At 35.7% G+C, this 19,752-nt stretch overlaps 2 protein-coding genes across 3 annotated transcripts; both read left to right on the top strand.

The window, feature by feature from the left end:
• The first annotated feature begins 572 nt into the window (after window positions 1-572).
• LOC113428777 (fatty acid-binding protein, adipocyte-like) lies at window positions 573-7,678 on the top strand. Its single transcript, XM_026691313.2, has 4 exons — window positions 573-898; window positions 3,601-3,773; window positions 5,819-5,920; window positions 7,452-7,678. Exons 1-4 carry the CDS (start codon window positions 826-828, stop codon window positions 7,500-7,502), a joined length of 399 nt encoding a protein of 132 aa, XP_026547098.1. The 5' UTR covers window positions 573-825; the 3' UTR covers window positions 7,503-7,678.
• Window positions 7,679-13,320: 5,642 nt separating this feature from the next.
• On the top strand, window positions 13,321-19,450 carry LOC113426757 (myelin P2 protein-like). Of its 2 annotated transcripts, none has more exons than XM_087961936.1 (4): window positions 13,321-13,607; window positions 15,736-15,908; window positions 17,869-17,920; window positions 19,173-19,450. In XM_087961936.1, exons 1-4 carry the CDS (start codon window positions 13,535-13,537, stop codon window positions 19,211-19,213), a joined length of 339 nt encoding a protein of 112 aa, XP_087818062.1. In that variant the 5' UTR covers window positions 13,321-13,534; the 3' UTR covers window positions 19,214-19,450. The 2 variants fall into 2 exon arrangements, with proteins under 2 accessions (XP_087818062.1, XP_026544947.1); XM_026689162.2 differs by having other exon boundaries at window positions 13,337-13,607; window positions 17,869-17,970.
• Window positions 19,451-19,752: the final 302 nt, after the last annotated feature.

Here is a 19,752-nt window from a genome sequence, read left to right as displayed (position 1 = left end):
TAGGATTGTTTCAGAAGAAATGCTTCAAACCTCACATAAGCATAGTGCCTTTCTTCTAGTCATTAAAAACCCACTCATTAAAATGAATGCAACTACCCTTTTCTTTCTTCTGAATAAAATGTTAAGCCCTTTGTTGTATCAAACAGTTTACTGAATATCTGTGCTCTTTCAGGATTAAGCAAATTTATAATTCACATAGATATAATTAAAATACCTACAACAAGTCTAAGGATCCTATTATCATCACAATCAAGTTAAATAGTAATAGGAAGCATATGTTTGACTTGTTCACTGCATACATAGAATTCTTAGAATTCTGAAAGCTTTAAGATACAAAGAGTTCTCCAAATGTTATGTGGAAATAAATCCCACTGAAGTAAAATCCCAGTGGAATTGACAGCTGAACCGACATGCATGGGATTGTGCTATTCATTGTATGTAATTATAATTTTGCAGCAAATAGTTAATTGCTAGATCAGTGCAGAGGTCAGTGCTTTTTATGCAGTGAATTAGTCATACTAAATACAGTATAAGGGGGGGGGGCAGGGAGAGAAAAAGTCACAGAAATCATTACTGCTGCTAGAACAAATAGGTGCTGGTAATACAATGCTTTGTACAATGGCTAATAGCACTATGACCCACTAAGGAAAAAAAAATCTGTTAAATCAGAGCCATTAATTGCCTGTGTGACTATTGGCTAATAGCAGAAAATCACGTGGTGAAAGCTTCTTTTTAAAGGCATGAGTGAGGTTAGTAACAGAAGTGGTGATTACATTGAGGTTTGCAGGAAGGTGTTTAGAGTGTGTTATAAGACAGTCCTTCACAATGTGTGAACCATTTTTGGGAACTTGGAAACTAATTTCAAGTGAAAAGTTTGATGACTACATGAAGGAGCTGGGTAAGAATTATTTGTTGAATTTAGTAAAAAGCTTTGCTTTTGCTGGAGAATGTGTTTAGGTAGAATTTTTATTAGGTATGTAATTATTAGTGGACTTGTTTTGTTATAAACTTGTGACAATATAGCTCCTACTTTCTTTATTAATGGTAATGTGGAGGAAAACCTGTTGCTTACATTATGTTAGCTGTGCTGGATTCCAGAGTAATCCATGTTATAATGTATGTCTGTTAAAATGCAAACTAAATGAATTTTTATCAGGCTTCCAACTAATTTTTGAATGTGCAAACTCTGTTAATAATATAGCATGGATTAAATATTACAAAAGCATGCAATCATGTTTAGGTTTTGTATAGCATTTGTATCCAGGTTATGTACCACAGGAGTGTGAAGGGCTCTAGCTACTTGTTTACTTAAATGTTTATTGTCTGATATTTTCTCAACATTTGTATCAATGTTCTCAATGTATGTTAACAAAATACTCCAAACAGAAGAAGCTCTGATTGGATGCTCCCTTATATGAAAGCTTATGGTTTTTTCCCCTCTGGCCAAATGTGAGCAAGGTTTGTGATGCCTGGCAATGGTTGGCTGTGAGTTTTGAACTAGCAGCAACGTTCTTATCAAGACATGCCTGCTTTATATTAATGATACTTCAAAGAATTGGCCTGTATTGGCTTTGCATTGTATATCCATTACCCTTTTTAAGTAGAATGCTGGTCCCTTATTTAACTGGTGAAACTAATGTATGCAAATAACCTACTCCCAATATTAATTATATTGTGTCTAACATATTTAGAGATATCTTTATTCCTATGCTGTCTCTCTGTGTGTGTGTTTGTGTGTGTTTGTGTGTGTATGGCAAAGGAATAAAGATACCCTCAAGTTCAAGGAGGCCCATAGTTTTATCCTGGGACACTTACATTGTTTGCAGAAGCTTTGTACTTCATTTTCTGGCTAATGGCACTTCTAGCAGTAAGTGATATGGAAGACTTCTGGGACTGCTGCTAACTTGGAATAGACAATATGGCAATAAAGGGATAGTTTTCTGCATCTCTTTACCCTCTAGTGATTGTATTTTTTGCTTTTTTCAGTCAGCAGGCTTCACTTAAATAAATCATAGCTCAGTACTATGTGAGAATTAAGTTTCTCTCTAGGTGCCTAGGTTTCCCACGTGCCTCTGCTGCTATTCAGTGGTGGGATTCAAATTGTTTTACCACCAGTTCTGTGGGCGTGGTAGGGGTAGAATACTGTAAACTCTCCAGTCAGAGGTAGTATTTGCCGGTTCTCTGAACTACTCAAAATTTCCCCTACTGGTTCTCCAGAACTGGTCAGAACCTGCTGAATACCACCTCTGCTGCTATTGTTAAACAACCTGGGGTACAATCTTCTTAAATATTTGTAGAGGTCAACTGTTACAAAGATTATTTCTTCAAATGAAATAATGCAGATCTGGATTATATCAAATTATGTAGAGTAAGGAAGTTAGTTTATGTAATACTTATTTCAAGAAATTATATTTGCCTCCAGTTTTTTGAAAAGAAAATTCAGTGGATGAATTACCTTCAATGGGTGTAAAAATGAAGGTAATATTTGGTAAGGAAGCCATTGAGTAAAGTGCTTGTTTTTTTGTTTGTTTTTTAAAGGTTATGCTCTGGACAAACATAGAAAAAGCTGTTCTATTGCCTTAGAATGGAAGAACACACACCCCCACCTACATTGTCCCATCACCATGGAAGCACTTTGATGTGTTCTTGCAAGTCATAACTTGCAATCATGTTATGCATGAAGCAAGCACCAGTTAAACTTCTTGATGCTGGAACAGGATAATTTGCTATCACAGTAGTTGCCATCACTTTATCTTATAATTCAGGTCTATATTACTTTAAGAATCAGAAAGCTTCCTCCAATGCCCGTTTAGGGAGATGTGTAACAGCCTGACTTTTGATCTGAATACTTCCCATTAATGTATGACTGCCCAGTGCAGAAAACAGGACGCTGTATAGGACCAACCAGATCCTGACATTTTTTTTCCAAAGGTTTCTGGGAAATTATCTTTTTCAATCTGTTGACAGCCTGGGTAAATACTGCCCTGGATATAAGGAGGGCTTTTAGTATTCCTCTCATTAGTTTATAGTTTGATTCATTTAAGTATAATGTTGATGGATTTGAGTAATTGTAATAAATAGTGATGTTGCCTGAAAGGAAAAGCCATTTTATGCTATTTGCTAGCTATTTGTCAGCTAGATCAAATGAAATCAAACATATTAAAGCTAATTGATGGAAACTGCTTTGGATTTGATATACAAAATATAACAAATAGTTGGGAGAGAATAGAGATTGGATTGGACAGTTGCTATATTATTTTCAGCCTAGTTTATGGCAGACAATAGAGTCACCTAACTCAATTTACTACATAATTCAAGTTGGCCCTAAACAAATATCCAGCTTGCACACCTTGCCCTAAAACCTGTCTCACCTCCAGCTGAATTTTTCTTCAGAGAAGTTCTAATCAAAGGCAAATCCCATCAACATAAAAATGACTGTAGAAAAGGAATTCTTGTGTTTAAACTCCTTACTCTTATTCTGTAGGGGTTTGGCTATAACCCATCTTGAATCGAGTCTTTATAAATAGGTTTTTTTTTTCAATTCAGTCCTCAAGGTCAAGAAATTTGTGATAAATTCATGTTTTTTGGTTTGATTCGTAGGTGTGGGCTTTGCCACTAGGAAAATAGCTGGAGTGGCCAAGCCCAATATAATTATCACCTGCAGTGGGGGTGTTATAACCATCAAGACCGAAAGCAGTTTCAAAAACACTGAGATTTCCTTCAAACTAGAAGAAGAATTTGACGAGACCACAGCAGATGACAGAAAAGTAAAGGTGAGTTCCCTACTTTCCCTTAAATCATTTTGGTTGAGTACATTTGGACTCCTGGAAATGTGTTGTGGACCTTCTTGGAAAATGGGAACTTCCACATTTGTAAAATGATGAACGTTTGGGACATGAATACCATCTTAATGAGTTGGCTAAGAATTCTAGCAAGCTTAAGTTGGGAAACAAGGGCTTTAAGCTCTTTCATCCTACAAGATATTCCTGTTTTCCTGATTTCTGGGGAGGTGACATCCAAGCCCAACAATGGGCTGCAGCCACATTTTGTTAATTAAGAAGAATATGCAGTTCACTTGAAGATCTAAAGCACTGATGATGTTTCACAATCTCAACAACTTGAAGATGTGTGAACTTCACTCCGATAATTCCTCAGCCAGCCACGTAGCATGTCAGTTTCCTGCTGATTAAATTAATGGTTTTAGATATAAAATTTGGACACTCTATGAAACTTGGTGGATGCCAACAAAGGTACAGGTAGTCCTCAACTTACAATAGTTCATGTAGTGACCAAAGTTGCAATGGCAATGAAAAAAGTGACTTATGGGCATTTTTAATAACCGTTATAGCACCCTATGGTCACATGGTCAAAGTCTTGGCAACTGACTCATATCTGCAACAGTTAGTCCCGGTGTAATGTGATAATCATTTGCCATCTTCTGACAAGCAAAATCAACGAGGAAGCCAAATTCACTTAACCACTAATCTAACAGTTGCATAATTCACTTAACAACTGTGGCAAGAATGATCATAAAATAGGCCAAAACTTACTTAACAACTGTATTGCTTAGCAACAGAAATTTTGGGCTCAGTTGTGGTTGTAAATTGAAGACTACTTATATGTGTATATATTGAGCCAATTTGGTTATGTTGATTAAGGCCCCAGGCTAGAAATTGAAAGTCTGAGGTCTAGTCCCGCTTTAGGCATGAAAGCCAGAGGACAGTCAGTTTCTCTCAGTCCAACTCACCTCACAGGGTAGTTGTTTTGGGGGAAACTAGGAGAAAGGAGTATTAAGTACAGTTCATTTAGTGATCATTTAGTGACAAGTTACAACGCCACTGAAATAAGTGATTCATTACCATTTTTCACATTTACAGTAATTGCAGCATCAATACTTGGCAACTGGCATGTATGATGGTTGCATGTTCCAAGGTCATGTGATTCACCTTTTGCAACCTTCTAACAAGTAAAGTCAATGGGGAAGCCAGATTCACTTAACAATTGTGTTATTAACTTAACATCTGCAGTGATTACTTAACACTGGCAAGAAAGGTGCCAAAATAGAGCAAAACTCACTTATCAAATGTATGGCTTTAGCAACAAAGATTTTAGGTTCAATTGTGGCCATACCTTGAGGGACATACCTGTATGTTTGCTTCCGTAAGTTATTTATAGAAAAGAAAGGCAAAATAAAATTGATGCCTCTGAGATCATGATGGGCCCAGATTTCAAGAGTTTTAGGGAAAAATTATATACTTCAAATACATCTGAAGAGATTGAGAAGACTTCTGTCGTATACATCAGCCCTCCAAGGCTGACCAGATTAGGAAACTAATTCCTAATAAGACCAGAATATACTTTATTGAGATAGGTTATAGTAACAAAATTTGCTTGTCTTTTACCTTACTTCCCACTGATACCCCGTAAAGACAAAGGAGCCAGCGGTAACCTCTTTCGGATACTTCCCCCTTTCCTAGAACGGAAGGAATGCTTCTGAATCTTCTGTTTAAGCCATCTACATGGCTCCCAACTTATATGAATAGATATTAGGTGTTCCATGCTATATAAATATATGTTGTTTCTGGCTGTGATTATTTTCTTGCAGAGAGCAGAATTTTCACCATGCTAGTAATTTCATTATTTTTTTTAAAAAAAACCATTGAATACAGATTATTGTCTTACTGAGATGCACATTGTGCATAGTCTGAGGACTGTGTTATTTTTCCTCAATTGATTCCTCAATTGATTCCTCAATTGATTCAAATGCTGCATTTTCTTCACTAGGTTGTAAAACTGACCAGATAATTTTTCTTGGCAGAGTATTGTGACACTAGACAATGGCTCACTCAATCAGGTGCAGAAATGGGATGGCAAAGAGACAACAATAACAAGAAAAATAGTGGATGGTAAAATGGTTGTGGTAAGTTCATTTTTGGTTATAAACATTTTGGGTGTTTTACAGCAATAGAAATTATAAGTTTATGAATGAATGTTTTTTCAAAGGGGAAAGAGTAAAACAAGTAAAGATATACTATTTTTCCTATTCTATAGAAGAAAGATGTGTCTTATTTTGGTTGGTGAGTCAAGAATTCCTTAAAATTAATAAGCAAGTTAATACACTAAAGCTATTTTGAAAGTAGAACAGTATATCTTGTGTTATTTTTTTAAAGTATTTAAAGCAGATCTCATTTTGAGAGCACTATTTCAGACTCTACTACAACCATTCTTCAATTCTCAATCTGAGAATACAGTCACATTGGCTCAAATTAAAATAAAAATGCAACAAACATACTTTTTACTGTAGGATGATTTCAAAATGAAGCAAGTTTTAAATAATATGATTCAGTGGCAGCCCCTAGCAATGAGTTGACTGGAAACGAATGGCCCTAGCTGTGGCCAAATGGTGATTATACATTTATAATCTATAATTTTTACAAGAGCAGAACAATGGATGAGATTGAAAAGTGATATTGATGGATGTTGAAAGTCATTGGAAATTATGCAGCTATGCTGTAATCTCTAGTGGGGCATGCAGGGAAACTCTACTCTTTTGATATTTAAAAACCTTTTCCATAGGCATCATCTACGTGCTTGCAAAAAGACAAGTGAAAAGAAAAGCCTAGTAATTGAAATGCTGTCTTGATTATAACAAAGAAAAAGCATTCTAGCAGACAATTTCTCACTGAAAAATAATTGGAAATACTCTTCTAACTAGAAAAGGTAATGCCAACCTGCCATGTATGAGCTATGGCAAGAGCAGTTTCATGAATATGAGAAGTCATTCAGATTTCAGGATGAAGTTGGCATGCAGGCACATGTGCAAACAAGACAATTGAATTAACTGGTCGTTTATGTGACAACACCAAGGGAAGGGTCCTAAGCAAATGTGTTTTCAACAAAAATATCCAGTAAGGTATTGTGTCGACTTGCACAATCTATGAACTGTGGAAACTCAAAGGTGTCTTAAAAACTATTGCTTAAATATTCTGAATATTTTCTTGCTAACCTTCTCAGTCTTTTGTACAAGCATAATTTAAATTATTTAAAAACACTATATTTAGTCTATTGTTAAACAGAAAAGTAAGTCAAATTCTCTTCAAGCAAGCCAAAAGAGCAATTTTCAAATATTGGAAATTGTTTTTCTGGCCTTTTTGGAGAGAATTTGTCTAATACAGATTTCAGTGGTCAAGGATATAAGCACATATAAGCAGACTTAAGCAATATGAATCTCATTCCCTTGGATATGATTTTTAATAAAGCATCATTGCCTAGGGTCATGCAATACACTATGCCAAAATTGGCTTAGCATGTTGCATCTATCCAAGTCTTGTTGGCTTACTTGATAGCCTTGTACTTCATTTGGATAAAGGGATACTTGATCCATTTACTGAAAAATAAGTGTATTGCTGACATGATATAATGGTGATATTCTTGCACTTTTTTCTTTCTAGGAGTGTGTTATGAACAAAACTGTCTCCACTAGAGTGTATGAGAAAGCATGAAAAATCCATGTTGTACAAATTAGAGGTATCTCAAAGCAAAATATGAAGTTTGATTCAGGGAACAGACAGAGCCTGTTCTTCAGAAGCTGAATTTGACAGGCCAATCCCAATTACTTTTGTACCTATTTCAAAAACATTATGGTTATTCAATAAAGTGTTTATCTTGAAATAAAAAAGTTTCTGGCTTAATTGTAGAAACTGAATAAGGATCAGTACAAATTAGATTTTCAGGTTCTGTTTATGGGATCAACTAACCCTCATTTCTCCTCACTTATTGAAATATTCAAAAAAAAACCTGACTAGTAAATAATGGAATAGGCTAAAGTGTAACTGCCCTGCCTCACCGATTCTTTTGTAACACATACATTGAAAAGTTCATTGTTTCTCAAGTGCTGTGTTTGCTGTTTTACTTCCTATAGAAAGATCAATTTTTTAAAAATGCTGGAATAAGTATACAGTCCACGGCTTCAAATGGGTGATTTCAGGAATAATCTTTTTGGAAGCATAATTTGTTAAAACAAGTTTCTAGGATTCTTCCTGAGAATAAATTAATGTCTTTTGGGGAAAATAGGAAGGGCAGACGTTGCTTGTTATGCTGTTTGGGGCACAGTTCCAAGAATTATCCATATTGGTTATCTTTAAAAATGTTTAAAGCAGCACTTCTAAAATCTCCAAATTTCATATCAAAGTTATGCAGTGGACTTGGCATAAAGTGATTTGCTATAACAGACATGGCAAATGTCAGCATAACTATATTCATTTACCAGGACATTAGATTGACCTTTTTCTCAGTTGGTATGCTGGCTTCCTAAGAAAGCATTGGCTGTACAGCTTCTAGCTCTCCTTTCCCTGATCTAAGAATGCTTAGGGATTCCAGAAACAGTCAGAAATAAAAGATGGAGTTGGTGTTTAACTTACAAGAATCAGTTTTCCCTTCAAGTATTTTGAGTATAAAAAGGGAGGTGGGAAAGGGAACACACCAGAAACCAAGACCAAATGCAAGAAAGCTCCATAATGGAGGTCCAAGTGCATTCCATTTTTGTTCAAAATCATTTAAGTTTTTTTTTAAAGTTATTAGGAAATACATTTTGTAAAGCAACTTATGAAGCAATGATCTAATCTGTTACTCAGAGCAGAGGTCATGCTTCAAATGAACACATATTGATAGCTTTACAACAAAATGACTCAACTTCTCCAGCCAACATTATGCCTATCAAGTATGTGCAAATACTAGGAGTTACCCATCCCCCATCTTTCATCAAAAACAGAAAGCTGTGTGTGTGTGTGTGTAGGTCTAGGTGTGTTCGGGTGTTTTCCCATGTAAGATTAAGAGTATCTTGGCAACGTTTCAGTGAGGTCCCAATCACCATCCTCAGGCTGGTGCTTTCGGCTTCATGCCAATGCAAGCAGTGCACTTTCTGCTGGTAACTGCTTGCACTGGCACGAAGCCGAAAGCACCATCCTGAGGATGGCGAGTGGAACCTCGTCAAAACATTGCCAAGATACTCTTAACCTTACACGGGAAAAGACCCGAACACACCTAGACCTACATACCTGTACCCGTGAAAATCTACGAATATACACATACATACATACACATACATACATACACACACACACACACACACACACACATATATATATATATATATATATATATATATATATATATATATATATATATATATATATATATATATATATATATATATATATATGCAGGTCTTGTGTGTTTGGGTCTTTTCCTGTGTATGATTGAGAGCATCTTGGCAACGTTTCGACGAGGTCCCACTCGCCATCTTCAGGCTGGTGCTTTTGGTTTCGTGCTTGTGCAAACTGATATATATATCAGATGGTTTTCAAGATTTATTGACCCTGAAAAACAGTAATAAATATTTCTGTACAAAAAGAGGTAGACTTTCAGGCAATAATAGCATCTATTAAAGAATGTATCTTTCTTTTGGCACCCTACTGCCTTCCCTTCCAACTACCAGCCCTTATTTTTTGTTTTTTGTCTTATATCTGCATCAGTGCGGGAGGAGTATCATTTAGAGCATCATATAAGCACACAAAAAACAGATGACTTTGATTTAGGGCTTAATTATTTTGATCAAAGTTTTTTCCATTTAAAGGTCTGCCTAATCATGTACTTCTTGACACAGATTATTGTGAATATGTTGGTTTAGATGTGGGCAAAGACTAGATATCTGGGTTTGTTACAGAATCTGTTTTCCACATTGGCATTATTGTCAATACTCAGTGGTAGGTCCACGCTTGCAGGTTGACAATACTTAATCAAAGCAGATTCTCATAAGCACCAAGAAACAACAGGGCGATGATGCCATCACAAAAGAATCAATGGACACTTGTTTAACGTCATGGAGGAGTTGAAATTTGGAAAGAGATTCCTTAGGTTAGCTTCATTTCCAGCTACTTTTGCACAAGTTTGGTCTAATGGATAAGACACAGGCTAGAAAGCAAGAGACTGAGTTCAAGTCCTATCTTGGCCATGAAAGCCAGTGTCAGGACTCCAACAATACAACCCCATTCAAATCATACATCTCTAGCCATATCTCTCAGAATAAAAAAAATATATTTATTAGGAGTGACCATGTCAGCGTTACCTGGGACCAGCTGACTCTAAGACACATCATTCATTTCACTCTTGACCCTGGTCTTCCCCTCACCCCTTGGATGTATATTCTCCAATGGGACACATCGTCAGCCAAGAGTCATCAATCATGCTCTCCTGTAATAATCTTGCATGCCAACAGCTTCAGCTGCCTAGCAATTATCTGAAGCATTGAAGGAATGCACTACTTTCCCCCCACTTCCTTTCTGCTGGCAACTAAAAAGACCACAGAAGTATTTTTAGTTGACAGCCAGCTGGGTGACTTTGGGCCAGTCACTCTGCTTAACTCACAGAGTTGTTGATGTGGGGAAAATAGGAGGAAAGTGTGTTGAATATGTTCACTGCCTTGAGTTATTTATAATATAGTTATAATAATATATATAAATAAAAATAAAATAATTAAAAATAGGTATAAAATAATAAAAAACATCTGGAGGCCACCATTGAGAAGAATCTACAGCAGCATTTCTCACTCTTGGCAACTTGAAGAGGTATATAATTCAACTCCCAGAATTTCCAAGTTAGCTTGCTAAGGGTGAGAAACATTGATATATATAGTGTATAGAAAATCAGTGGAGGAAATCAAATACATATTTCTTGTATTATATCTTAATGTTGATATGGCACTCCAGGACAGGCAAAATAGGGGAAATGACTGTCATATCTTCTTCTTTAGCAGATAAAGCCGTCATACTGAATAAGAAGTAAAATCTGAAACTTACTTCTGAAACATAAATTTCACATTTTTGTCATTTTAAAAGATAAAAGACTTGGGAGCAGTACAGAGAAGGATTTGGTATTTTAGTAGATTATAAACTGAATGCAAGCCAAAACTATACATGTACATACTTAATCTCCCATCTTAAGCTATGTTAATAAAAGCAAAGTCCAGATCACTGGAATAGACATCTGTTATTCTGCATTAGTCAGGTTGCTTTTGGGGTTCTGTCTTGTGTTAGACATTATATCTTATGAATGACAAAAAAAGAATATACATAGCGCCATAGAAGTCGGGGGGGGGGGGGGGGGGGGGGGGGGGGGGGGGGGGGTGGATTATGTTGGGGGTTGAAAGTTGGGTTAATACTGTTTTTAGAGGAGAAGATTAAGGTTATGGGGAGGGAAGGGAAATTTAAAGAAAAAAGAAAATTTGTAAAAGTTATGAATAAAGAGAAAAAATAAAAAATGGGAAATTTAAAAAAAAAACAATATTATTAAAAAAAAAAAATATCAAAAAAAAAAAATAATATAGGAAAAAATTTTAATAAAAATTAAAAAAAAATAAAAGAAAAAAATTTGGAAAAGAAAAAAGATAGGGGGGGTTAGAGGGAGAGGAGGAAAAAGTTTTAAAAGGGGGGTTGGGGGAAAAGAAAAAAAAAAAAAAAAAAAAAAAAATTGTTGAAATAAGTGATTGGGATGATCGGGGAAAAACAAATCCACTAAAGAATTTCTAACTCTAACATACTTAGCAATGCTTATCACAATCTTCAAATAACTGAAAAGGTATCTTGAAGAAGCTGATTCCCAGTACTCCACATAACAAGACTGCAACCAACTTCCTCCCCGAGGTGAAATCAAGAGACTGACTAAGGGAGGGGTATAAAACTCACATCATCACAATGGCATCATGTGACGTATCATGACTTTTTTCTCCTTTGCTAAACCGAGTGTGGGAGTGGCCAGCGTGTGACACATCCGGACTGCAGGCCATGAGTTTGACAGTCCTGAACTAAGGGGCAGGAGCCTCTTCCATCTCTTAGAATCATAGAAGGAACCCTCAGAAGTGAGCTAAAGCAAAACAACGTAACTGCTTCACTTTGCTTTCAGAAGAGAGGGAACGTGTTACTTTATAAAGCATTAAGCTTGTAAAGGATACTTCAAATATTCCTTCAGTGAAGCAAGCCTTCAAAGTTTTGCGCAAGTCTACTAAACATTGGGATAAACTTCTTAGCAGGAAAGAAGACGGTCATGAATGGAATGGAATTTTCTTTGGTTGAAATAGAAACAGAAGTTAGAAAAGCATCTCTTGTAGGTCCTACATTCATAGCTGTACACAGGGCTGGGCTGAATTACCTCTAAGGGCATTCTGTGATCTGTGTTATTAAGCCTTTTAGATTATTGTGGTGTCAGAAGAATGTGTCAATATTATGTAAAATAGAGCAGGAGTCGCCAACCTTTTGGACCTCAGGGACCATCAAACTCATAATTTTAAACCCCAGGGACCACTAACTGGTTCTGTGGGTGTGGCCTAATTTGTGGGTGTGGCTTGGTAGTCATGTGACTGGCTGGGCATGGCTTGTATGTAAATATTATAAATATTTATATAAATATTGAATTTTTTATTAAAAAAGAGCAACTTTTACCCAAAATCAGGCAAAGCAGGCAGGCAGATTGAGTTGCTCACAGAATCACAGATTCATTCAGTGATCTATCTATCTGCCATCGGCTAGCTCAGTCTCTCAAATTTGCTTGCTGCGAGTCTGCACTGAATAATATAACCTTCAGTTCTGAGAGAGGTTCAGCTGTGCTTAAAAGCAGAGCTGAAGATCTAAAGACTAGCTAGAAAGCAAGAATCCAACCATTTCCTGCTTCCTAGTTAATCTAAATCTCCCAGCACATCAGAACAGATGATGGTTGGAAAAAGGAAAAATAGCAATTTAACAGGCAAGTTTGCCGGGTAAGGAGTGAGTGGGCAGGGAGGGTTCCCACAGGCCGTGTGGGCTGCGCAGCCTTGTGTTTCTGTGCAGCCTGGATTAATTGCTTTGGGTGGGGGTGCTCTGGGGTGGTGAGATTTCTCTGCAGCCCACCAAAATTTTCTCACAGCTCACCAGTTGGCGACCGCTGCAATAGAGCACTATACTTTCAACATTCTGAAATAACTTTAAGACCTCCTAGTATGTTGACATTCTGATAATGCAAGGAATTTGGGAATCAGTTTCTTGCCTATAGCACACAACTTTTTTCTTATCCTAAACACTACTTCATCTGTATTTATTTCCTTAATGGCTACATTAAATTTATTCCTCATCCTCATAAGACAGTGTCATAAGACCTTCCTGAAAATCAAATGCTGTCCTTCCCAAGAGCACTGTGTTGCATCTGTGCTCCAGCACAATAGGAGCAAATTCATGCCCATCACCCTTCCTCTTTGTATTATTGCGGAGGAGTTGGTGGCAGGCAAATGCTGCTGGTCTTGGTACTAGCATGAATGGTATGGCACAAGGGCCCATTGTTTGGCCTCTGGAATTGGCCTTCTGCATTGGGAGGTGCTGAGCCTTGCATGTCCTAGGTCTCTCTTTAAAAGATGTGGCTGGGATATTACCATTCATATCATCCATCTGCCTCGTCCTAAAAATTGCTTCTGTCATTGCTCTTCTCCCAAGGACAAACGACCAGCAAAACCATGTGCAACAAATTTGTGGGAAGCTGGAAACTCATCTCTAGTGAAAATTTTGATGATTACATGAAAGAATTAGGTGAGATTTATCTTGATTTGATTTTTAAAATGTTGCAGATTATCCATTGTTGATTTCTCATCAGAACTTAATTCTCTTCAAAATAAATATCAGAAAACACAAGGATTTTTAAATTTCTTCTTTGGTAATAGCCTTCATAGAATGTATTACTTAGCTTTTATTATAGTATTAGATGAATATGTTACTTGTTGCTACTTCCAAGTCATTATTCATGATGGAATAAGGAAAAACTTCATCTGAGTCCATTGGAGCTGGGTAGCTAATCAATTTAAATAAATAATCCTAAATTTCCTGATAGCCAGTTTTTACTGTAAATAAAATTATTTGCTGTACAGAAATTGCACGAATATCTCTATTGGCAGAATAAAAGCCTCCATCAGTGAAAGCTTTTAACTGATGAAGTCAGATATCTCAAGAATATAAATTTAGTTGTTTATTTTGTTCATAGAACTATATTTTAAGGAAACTTAGTTGGATTAAATATGAAAATTTGCTGTTTAAGTGTTAAATATGAAATATATATATAAATATATATATATATCTCCCTGTGCACATGCACTGTACGGATACAAATGCACACATCAATACAATACAATTATATTGTATTGTTTTTGAACATGAAGTAAAATGTTTAACAAGAAAGAACTATGTGAATTACCATTTGTTTTACTATAGAATGTTAATTTGGTTTGTTGTACGATCAGTATACTTAATATCTGCTTCCAGACTACTTTTTTAACCTATGAAAATGCAACTTTGGAAAAAAAAAGATGATGTGTGATGAGCTTACCATTGGGTTGCAAATATCCACATGGCTAATAAATGGCAGTTGAGCATTAGACTTTTCTATATCTTTTTGCTGTCATCAGATAGTCATCTGGATTTGTATAGCCCACATATGCTTTATTTCCACATCATCAAGAAGTACTTGTCAATTATATATTGGTCTTGAGAAAGTTATAGATGTTAACAATACATAAGGTAACATAAAATAGGTGGTAAGCTGAAAATGGAAATAATAGGGGATAAAGAATTGAAAATATACGTGAAGATGAAATGATTTTGACATTGAATTAATGAATTGAAATATGAAAAGGAAATTTATCTAAAGATTAGTCGAATGGATAATAATTTGAAGTGATATTAATTAAGAAAATTGAAAGTGTAACTATGACTATATATAAATATTGTTATCTGAAATCACGTTGCTCACATGAAGAGATGTGTAAAAAATAAAAAACTTTGGGGAAAAAAAAGAAGTACCTGTCATACCGAGCAATTATTCATCTTTGTAAAGGCATCATCAGATAGCAAACATCAAAGAAAGAATGTGGTTATCATACTTGGAGGTAATATGTGAAATAAAATAAGTTTTTATCCAGTGCACACACACACTGTACACATACAGTTGCACACACCTAGTGCAGAAGACTCAATAACTAAAATCAGATCTTGCATGTTGATGTAATGGTAGGTGAAAGTAACTTTACGAGATAGGAGGGATAGCTGCAGACTCCACAACCAGCATGTGGAAGATGCTTCAGCCCCGTACAAAAGAAGGAAGAGTATGGGAAATGTTTCAAAAGGGACCCTAGTTTTCTGGAGAGTAAAAGTAAAGAGACATACTTTCAGTATTGCAAGAGTCTGCTAATGTGGCAATAAAGATACAGTTAGTATTCCTGGTTGTGCTTCCTCACAGGACTGCAATTTCTTCTGGAAACTGACTCTTTATATAGAGAAAATATCACAGAAAAGCAGTTCTTCCTGCTTCAGCTTCCATTTTTCTTCATTTAATTTTATTATTCATTTGATGCTACTATTTTAGCTTTTCTCAACCAGGTACTCTAAAGATATATTGGTGCACAATTCCCATTGTCCCTTGCCAGCTGTTCCTTACCATCACTGTGGAATATGGAAATTCCATCCTTAAGGAGGGTATGTCATTCACAGCAATGTATATTTGTTTTACTAGGAACACAAATAAATGCTGTTATTTAAATATGAATTTAAATATGAGTGCAGGTAATTGAGATAATTGGTATAAATGATTGCATAATACAACACCCCCCCCCATACACTTTTTGTCAAATGAGTAATGAATGACTACTGTTTTCTTGGTGTTCCATAGGAGTGGGATTGGCGACTAGGAAACTTGGTAACTTGGCAAGACCTAAGACCATCATCAGCATGAAGGGTGATGAGGTCACAGTCAGAACAGAAAGTACCTTTAAAAACACACAAATCACATTTAAGCTGGGTCACGAATTTCAAGAAACCACAGCAGATGGCAGGAAAACCAAGGTGAATAAGCTGTTGTTGTTTTTTACATTTTATCCGAGGTATTTTGATGCTCTTAGGAACAGTGTAAGAGTTTCCAATCACAGAAGAAATTAATGTGGGTCTTTCAGATAATAGTTGACTACTTTCTACCCTATTTCCTCAGAGTTCAGTCCTGATGGTGGAAATTCTTATTAAAGTGTTGGATATGTGTAAGATGTATTTTGAAAGAAAAGGGAAAAAAAGTCTTGTAATTGAAAATGTAACTTCCTTTTTACTATAATACTATATGTTGGCTGCAAAAATTCAGATAACTACAAGAGGGTTGTATGGAGGTAGAGAAAACTGATTTTGCTGCCAAATAGTGGGCCCTTGGATTTTCCACCTCAGGTTAGGCAGACTTACATAAAACTATGGCTTTGATACAAACAAAATTAAGAAGGGCCTCAAAGATTATACAAACACTGATCTTGAAAAAGCTAACTAAAACTTGGATGATGGGCTACCACAGACACAAAGAAGAGTCTGTACTTCCTGAGAATGCACAGGAAGATAAATCTATCTCAGCATCTATTTCTGTCCTACTACTGCAGCACCATTGACAGTGTCCTGATATACAGCATTCTTGCATGGTATGAGAGCAGCTCTGTAGCAGACAAAAAAGCTCTACAGAGAATCATTAAAATTTCCCAGAATATCATCGGGCTCCAGCTACCAGCCCTGGATCTCGCCGTTTGAGGAAGTCGCACAACATTCTCAGAGACTCTTCCCATCCTGCCCACAATTTTGTGAACTGTTGCCTTTTGGCAGAAGATACAGAACAATTAAAACTCGGACCACACGTTTTCTGAACAGTTTTTATCCCAGAGTTATAATTGCACTTAACAATGAACTTAAGGACCATCAGCAGTGAGCTGTTGGACAGTATTACTTGGTCTGTTGCATGGATGCTTGCGTGTTTTTAGGGGGCAGGGAACTTTGGTGGGTGGGGTGTGTTTGGGGATTGTCATGTGTGTGTGTGTGTGTGTTGGGTCTGGCCTCTGGGTGTTATGTGAATTTCGTTGTATGTGTATACTGTGTATATTCATACAATGACAATAAATTATTATTATTATTATTATTATTATTATTATTATTATTATTATTATTATTATTATTATTATTATTATTATTATTATTATTATTATACACAAATAATAATTTGAAGGAGATAAAGCAAACAAGGCCCAAACCAAAAGAGGCATGTGAGAACTGAGCATAAATCATGTGGATGATAAAGCAGAAAAAATAGGTAAAGGGATCATCAAGATATACTAGAATATATATCAAGGCTCATTTGTTTGTGATTCAATAGCAGAAAAATAATTGGCATCTTATTTCTAATAAAACTGTAGCTATTTAATATACAGTAGCAAAGCTCAAGATTGCAAGTGACTATGATGGAACAACCCACAAGCACAATTCAAAAATAGCAAAATGGATATAGGGAACAGCTTGACTGGTGACTTCATGGACTCATCTATATTGTTTTCATATCAACAGTACACAAGTAGTTTGTCTGAACTTTCTTCCAGGGTGCATTTTGACTTCTTGGTTGAGTCTCTTGCCCTGCTGACTCTTGGTAGCCTATCATCCAAGTCTTAGTTAGCTTTTTCAAGATCAGCCACCACTGGACAGCTAAGAACTGCTGTCCAGTGTGACAAACAGAATATTTGTGTCTCTTTTTTTCTCTCTCAGGTAATTATTCCTAAGTGTTAGAAGATGAAGATGATAATGATGATAGATGGATATATATATAGATGATAGATCAATTAATCAGAGAGAGGGAGAGGGAGGGGGAGGGAAGGAGGAAGAGAGAGAGAGAGAGAAAGAGAGAGAGAGTGTGTGTCTTATACATGGGAATGGTTTCATAGTACTTCACATTTTTATTGTACCTAATCTATGTCAAAATGATAACTTTTATAATTACTATTTGGGTCTACAGACTGTGGTAACCTTAGAAAAAGGAGCGCTGGTTCAAGTGCAGAAATGGAATGGTAAGGAATCGACAATAAGGAGGAAATTAATTGATGGGAGAATGGTGGTGGTAAGTAGTTCTTAATCAAGAAAACTACAGGATGTTCATTTGTTTAATTTGTTTATTGCAATCTTAGAAACTTTTGAATGGCAAGGTATATATTTTGATGACAGCTGTATACATGAAAAGGGTACCCTGTTGAAAATACATATTAAAAATTAAAGAATAAAAATGTGCGGCTTAGCAGGAAGTGCATTTTTATCTGCTCGGAGAAGAGTTCCTGAATGGATGGATTTGAATATGTTGTTCCATAGTTGTCCAGTTTAAGGCAGATTTTGATTTTAGGATGGTGTTCATCAGTTAAAACATACTCATGAGCCGATTTGATTAAAACCAAGACTACTTTCAAAGGGCCCAACTGAGTAATGGTATTTTCAGCTTTTTACATTGGGCAGAAGTAGCAAATTAAGAAGAAAATTATATAATAAAAGTATGCATGTTGAGATATTTTTCTCAAACTGTCAGATATAAATGCAGTGAAGCTGAATGGTTAGACAGTTAAATCTGATTAAAGGAAGCTAACAGGTAGAATTTGGTACCTCATAATTTAGCAATGGTTGATAACTTGAATGGTTGTAAAGAAAATGAAAGAAAGATTATTTGTAGTTATTATTCATGATAGCTATAGGATACTTACAAAGACAGTAAGTTCCTTTGCATTATTTCCTAATAAATGTAGTTCAGGGGAACATTGTGTTCCTATCCTGCTTTTTGGCTTTCCTAGTGTAGACTAGATAAACATTTGATTGGTTCATCATTGTTCCACCTTCTTCGAAAGCTAAATTTAAGATTGTTTCACTTGTTATAGATTAAAATTATACATACATGTGCAATTTTTAAGTGACTGGAATAATCAGTTTCACATGTTGATCATTAGCATTCAGAGAAAGTTCCAGGCACATGCTGACTTGTTTTTTTTATTAAATCTTGTGTTCCTTAGAATTAAACAAAGGCATCTTGGATTTTGATCATTGCCTTTTGATAGGCAGCAGTACCATAAGAGACACTGTACAAGAAGGCTGGAAAAGAAACCAAAATTGAAACATATAAACTTGCTAGCTACCTTATTCAACACAAGCTTTTATTATTCTTTTTTTTAAAAAAATATGAATTCCCACCTTACATTTTTATAAATATATTGTATAATAGTATTGAGGCTAATCATGTAATTATGACTTGTCTTATATCTCAAATTATGTTCCCCTTTTTAGGAATGCATCATGAAAGGTGCCCTGTGTACAAGAGTTTATGAAAAAATGTGACAAAACTTGAAGTTTATACCAGATGAGACCAGTTCTCCACATCATTTCCTTGAGTGGCCAAGGAATTGCCATTTCTGTTCACCTTTTCCCTTTTTCCCTTTTACTGGAGAGCAACTAAACTATACGTATTCATTTAAAAAATAAGAAAGTAGATCACATTTGAGACTAAATAAATGCTTACCATTGTATAAATGTGTAATTTCAGTGAAATTAAATGGTTGCATCTGGCCTTCCTGAACATTTTCTTAATGAGTTGTTCTTATTCCATAGATACACTCTGGTCCTACTGAATATATAGTCATTTTACACAGAAACAGGCATATTCATAATTTCTTTAAATGACATGTTATACAGCCCAGGTGTGCTAATCTTCACAACCTTCACAATATAAAATAAAATATTCACCATCTCTTAATGAAAGGCAAGAGTTTATTTATTTTCTCCTAAAGCTGTGCTGTGAACTTGAATCTCACATTAGGCTAAAGTAGTTCTCAGCTTACTTCGAAATGATTTGAAAGTGTCATCCTTA

This window comes from Notechis scutatus, chromosome 3 (genome assembly GCF_049901735.1).
Source record: "Notechis scutatus isolate UNSWTSFEM ecotype Mainland chromosome 3, rNotScu1.2, whole genome shotgun sequence".
NCBI classification, from domain to species: Eukaryota; Metazoa; Chordata; class Lepidosauria; order Squamata; family Elapidae; genus Notechis; species Notechis scutatus.
Note: the sequence above shows the minus strand (reverse complement) of the source record. Positions and strands in the feature narration are given on the sequence as shown.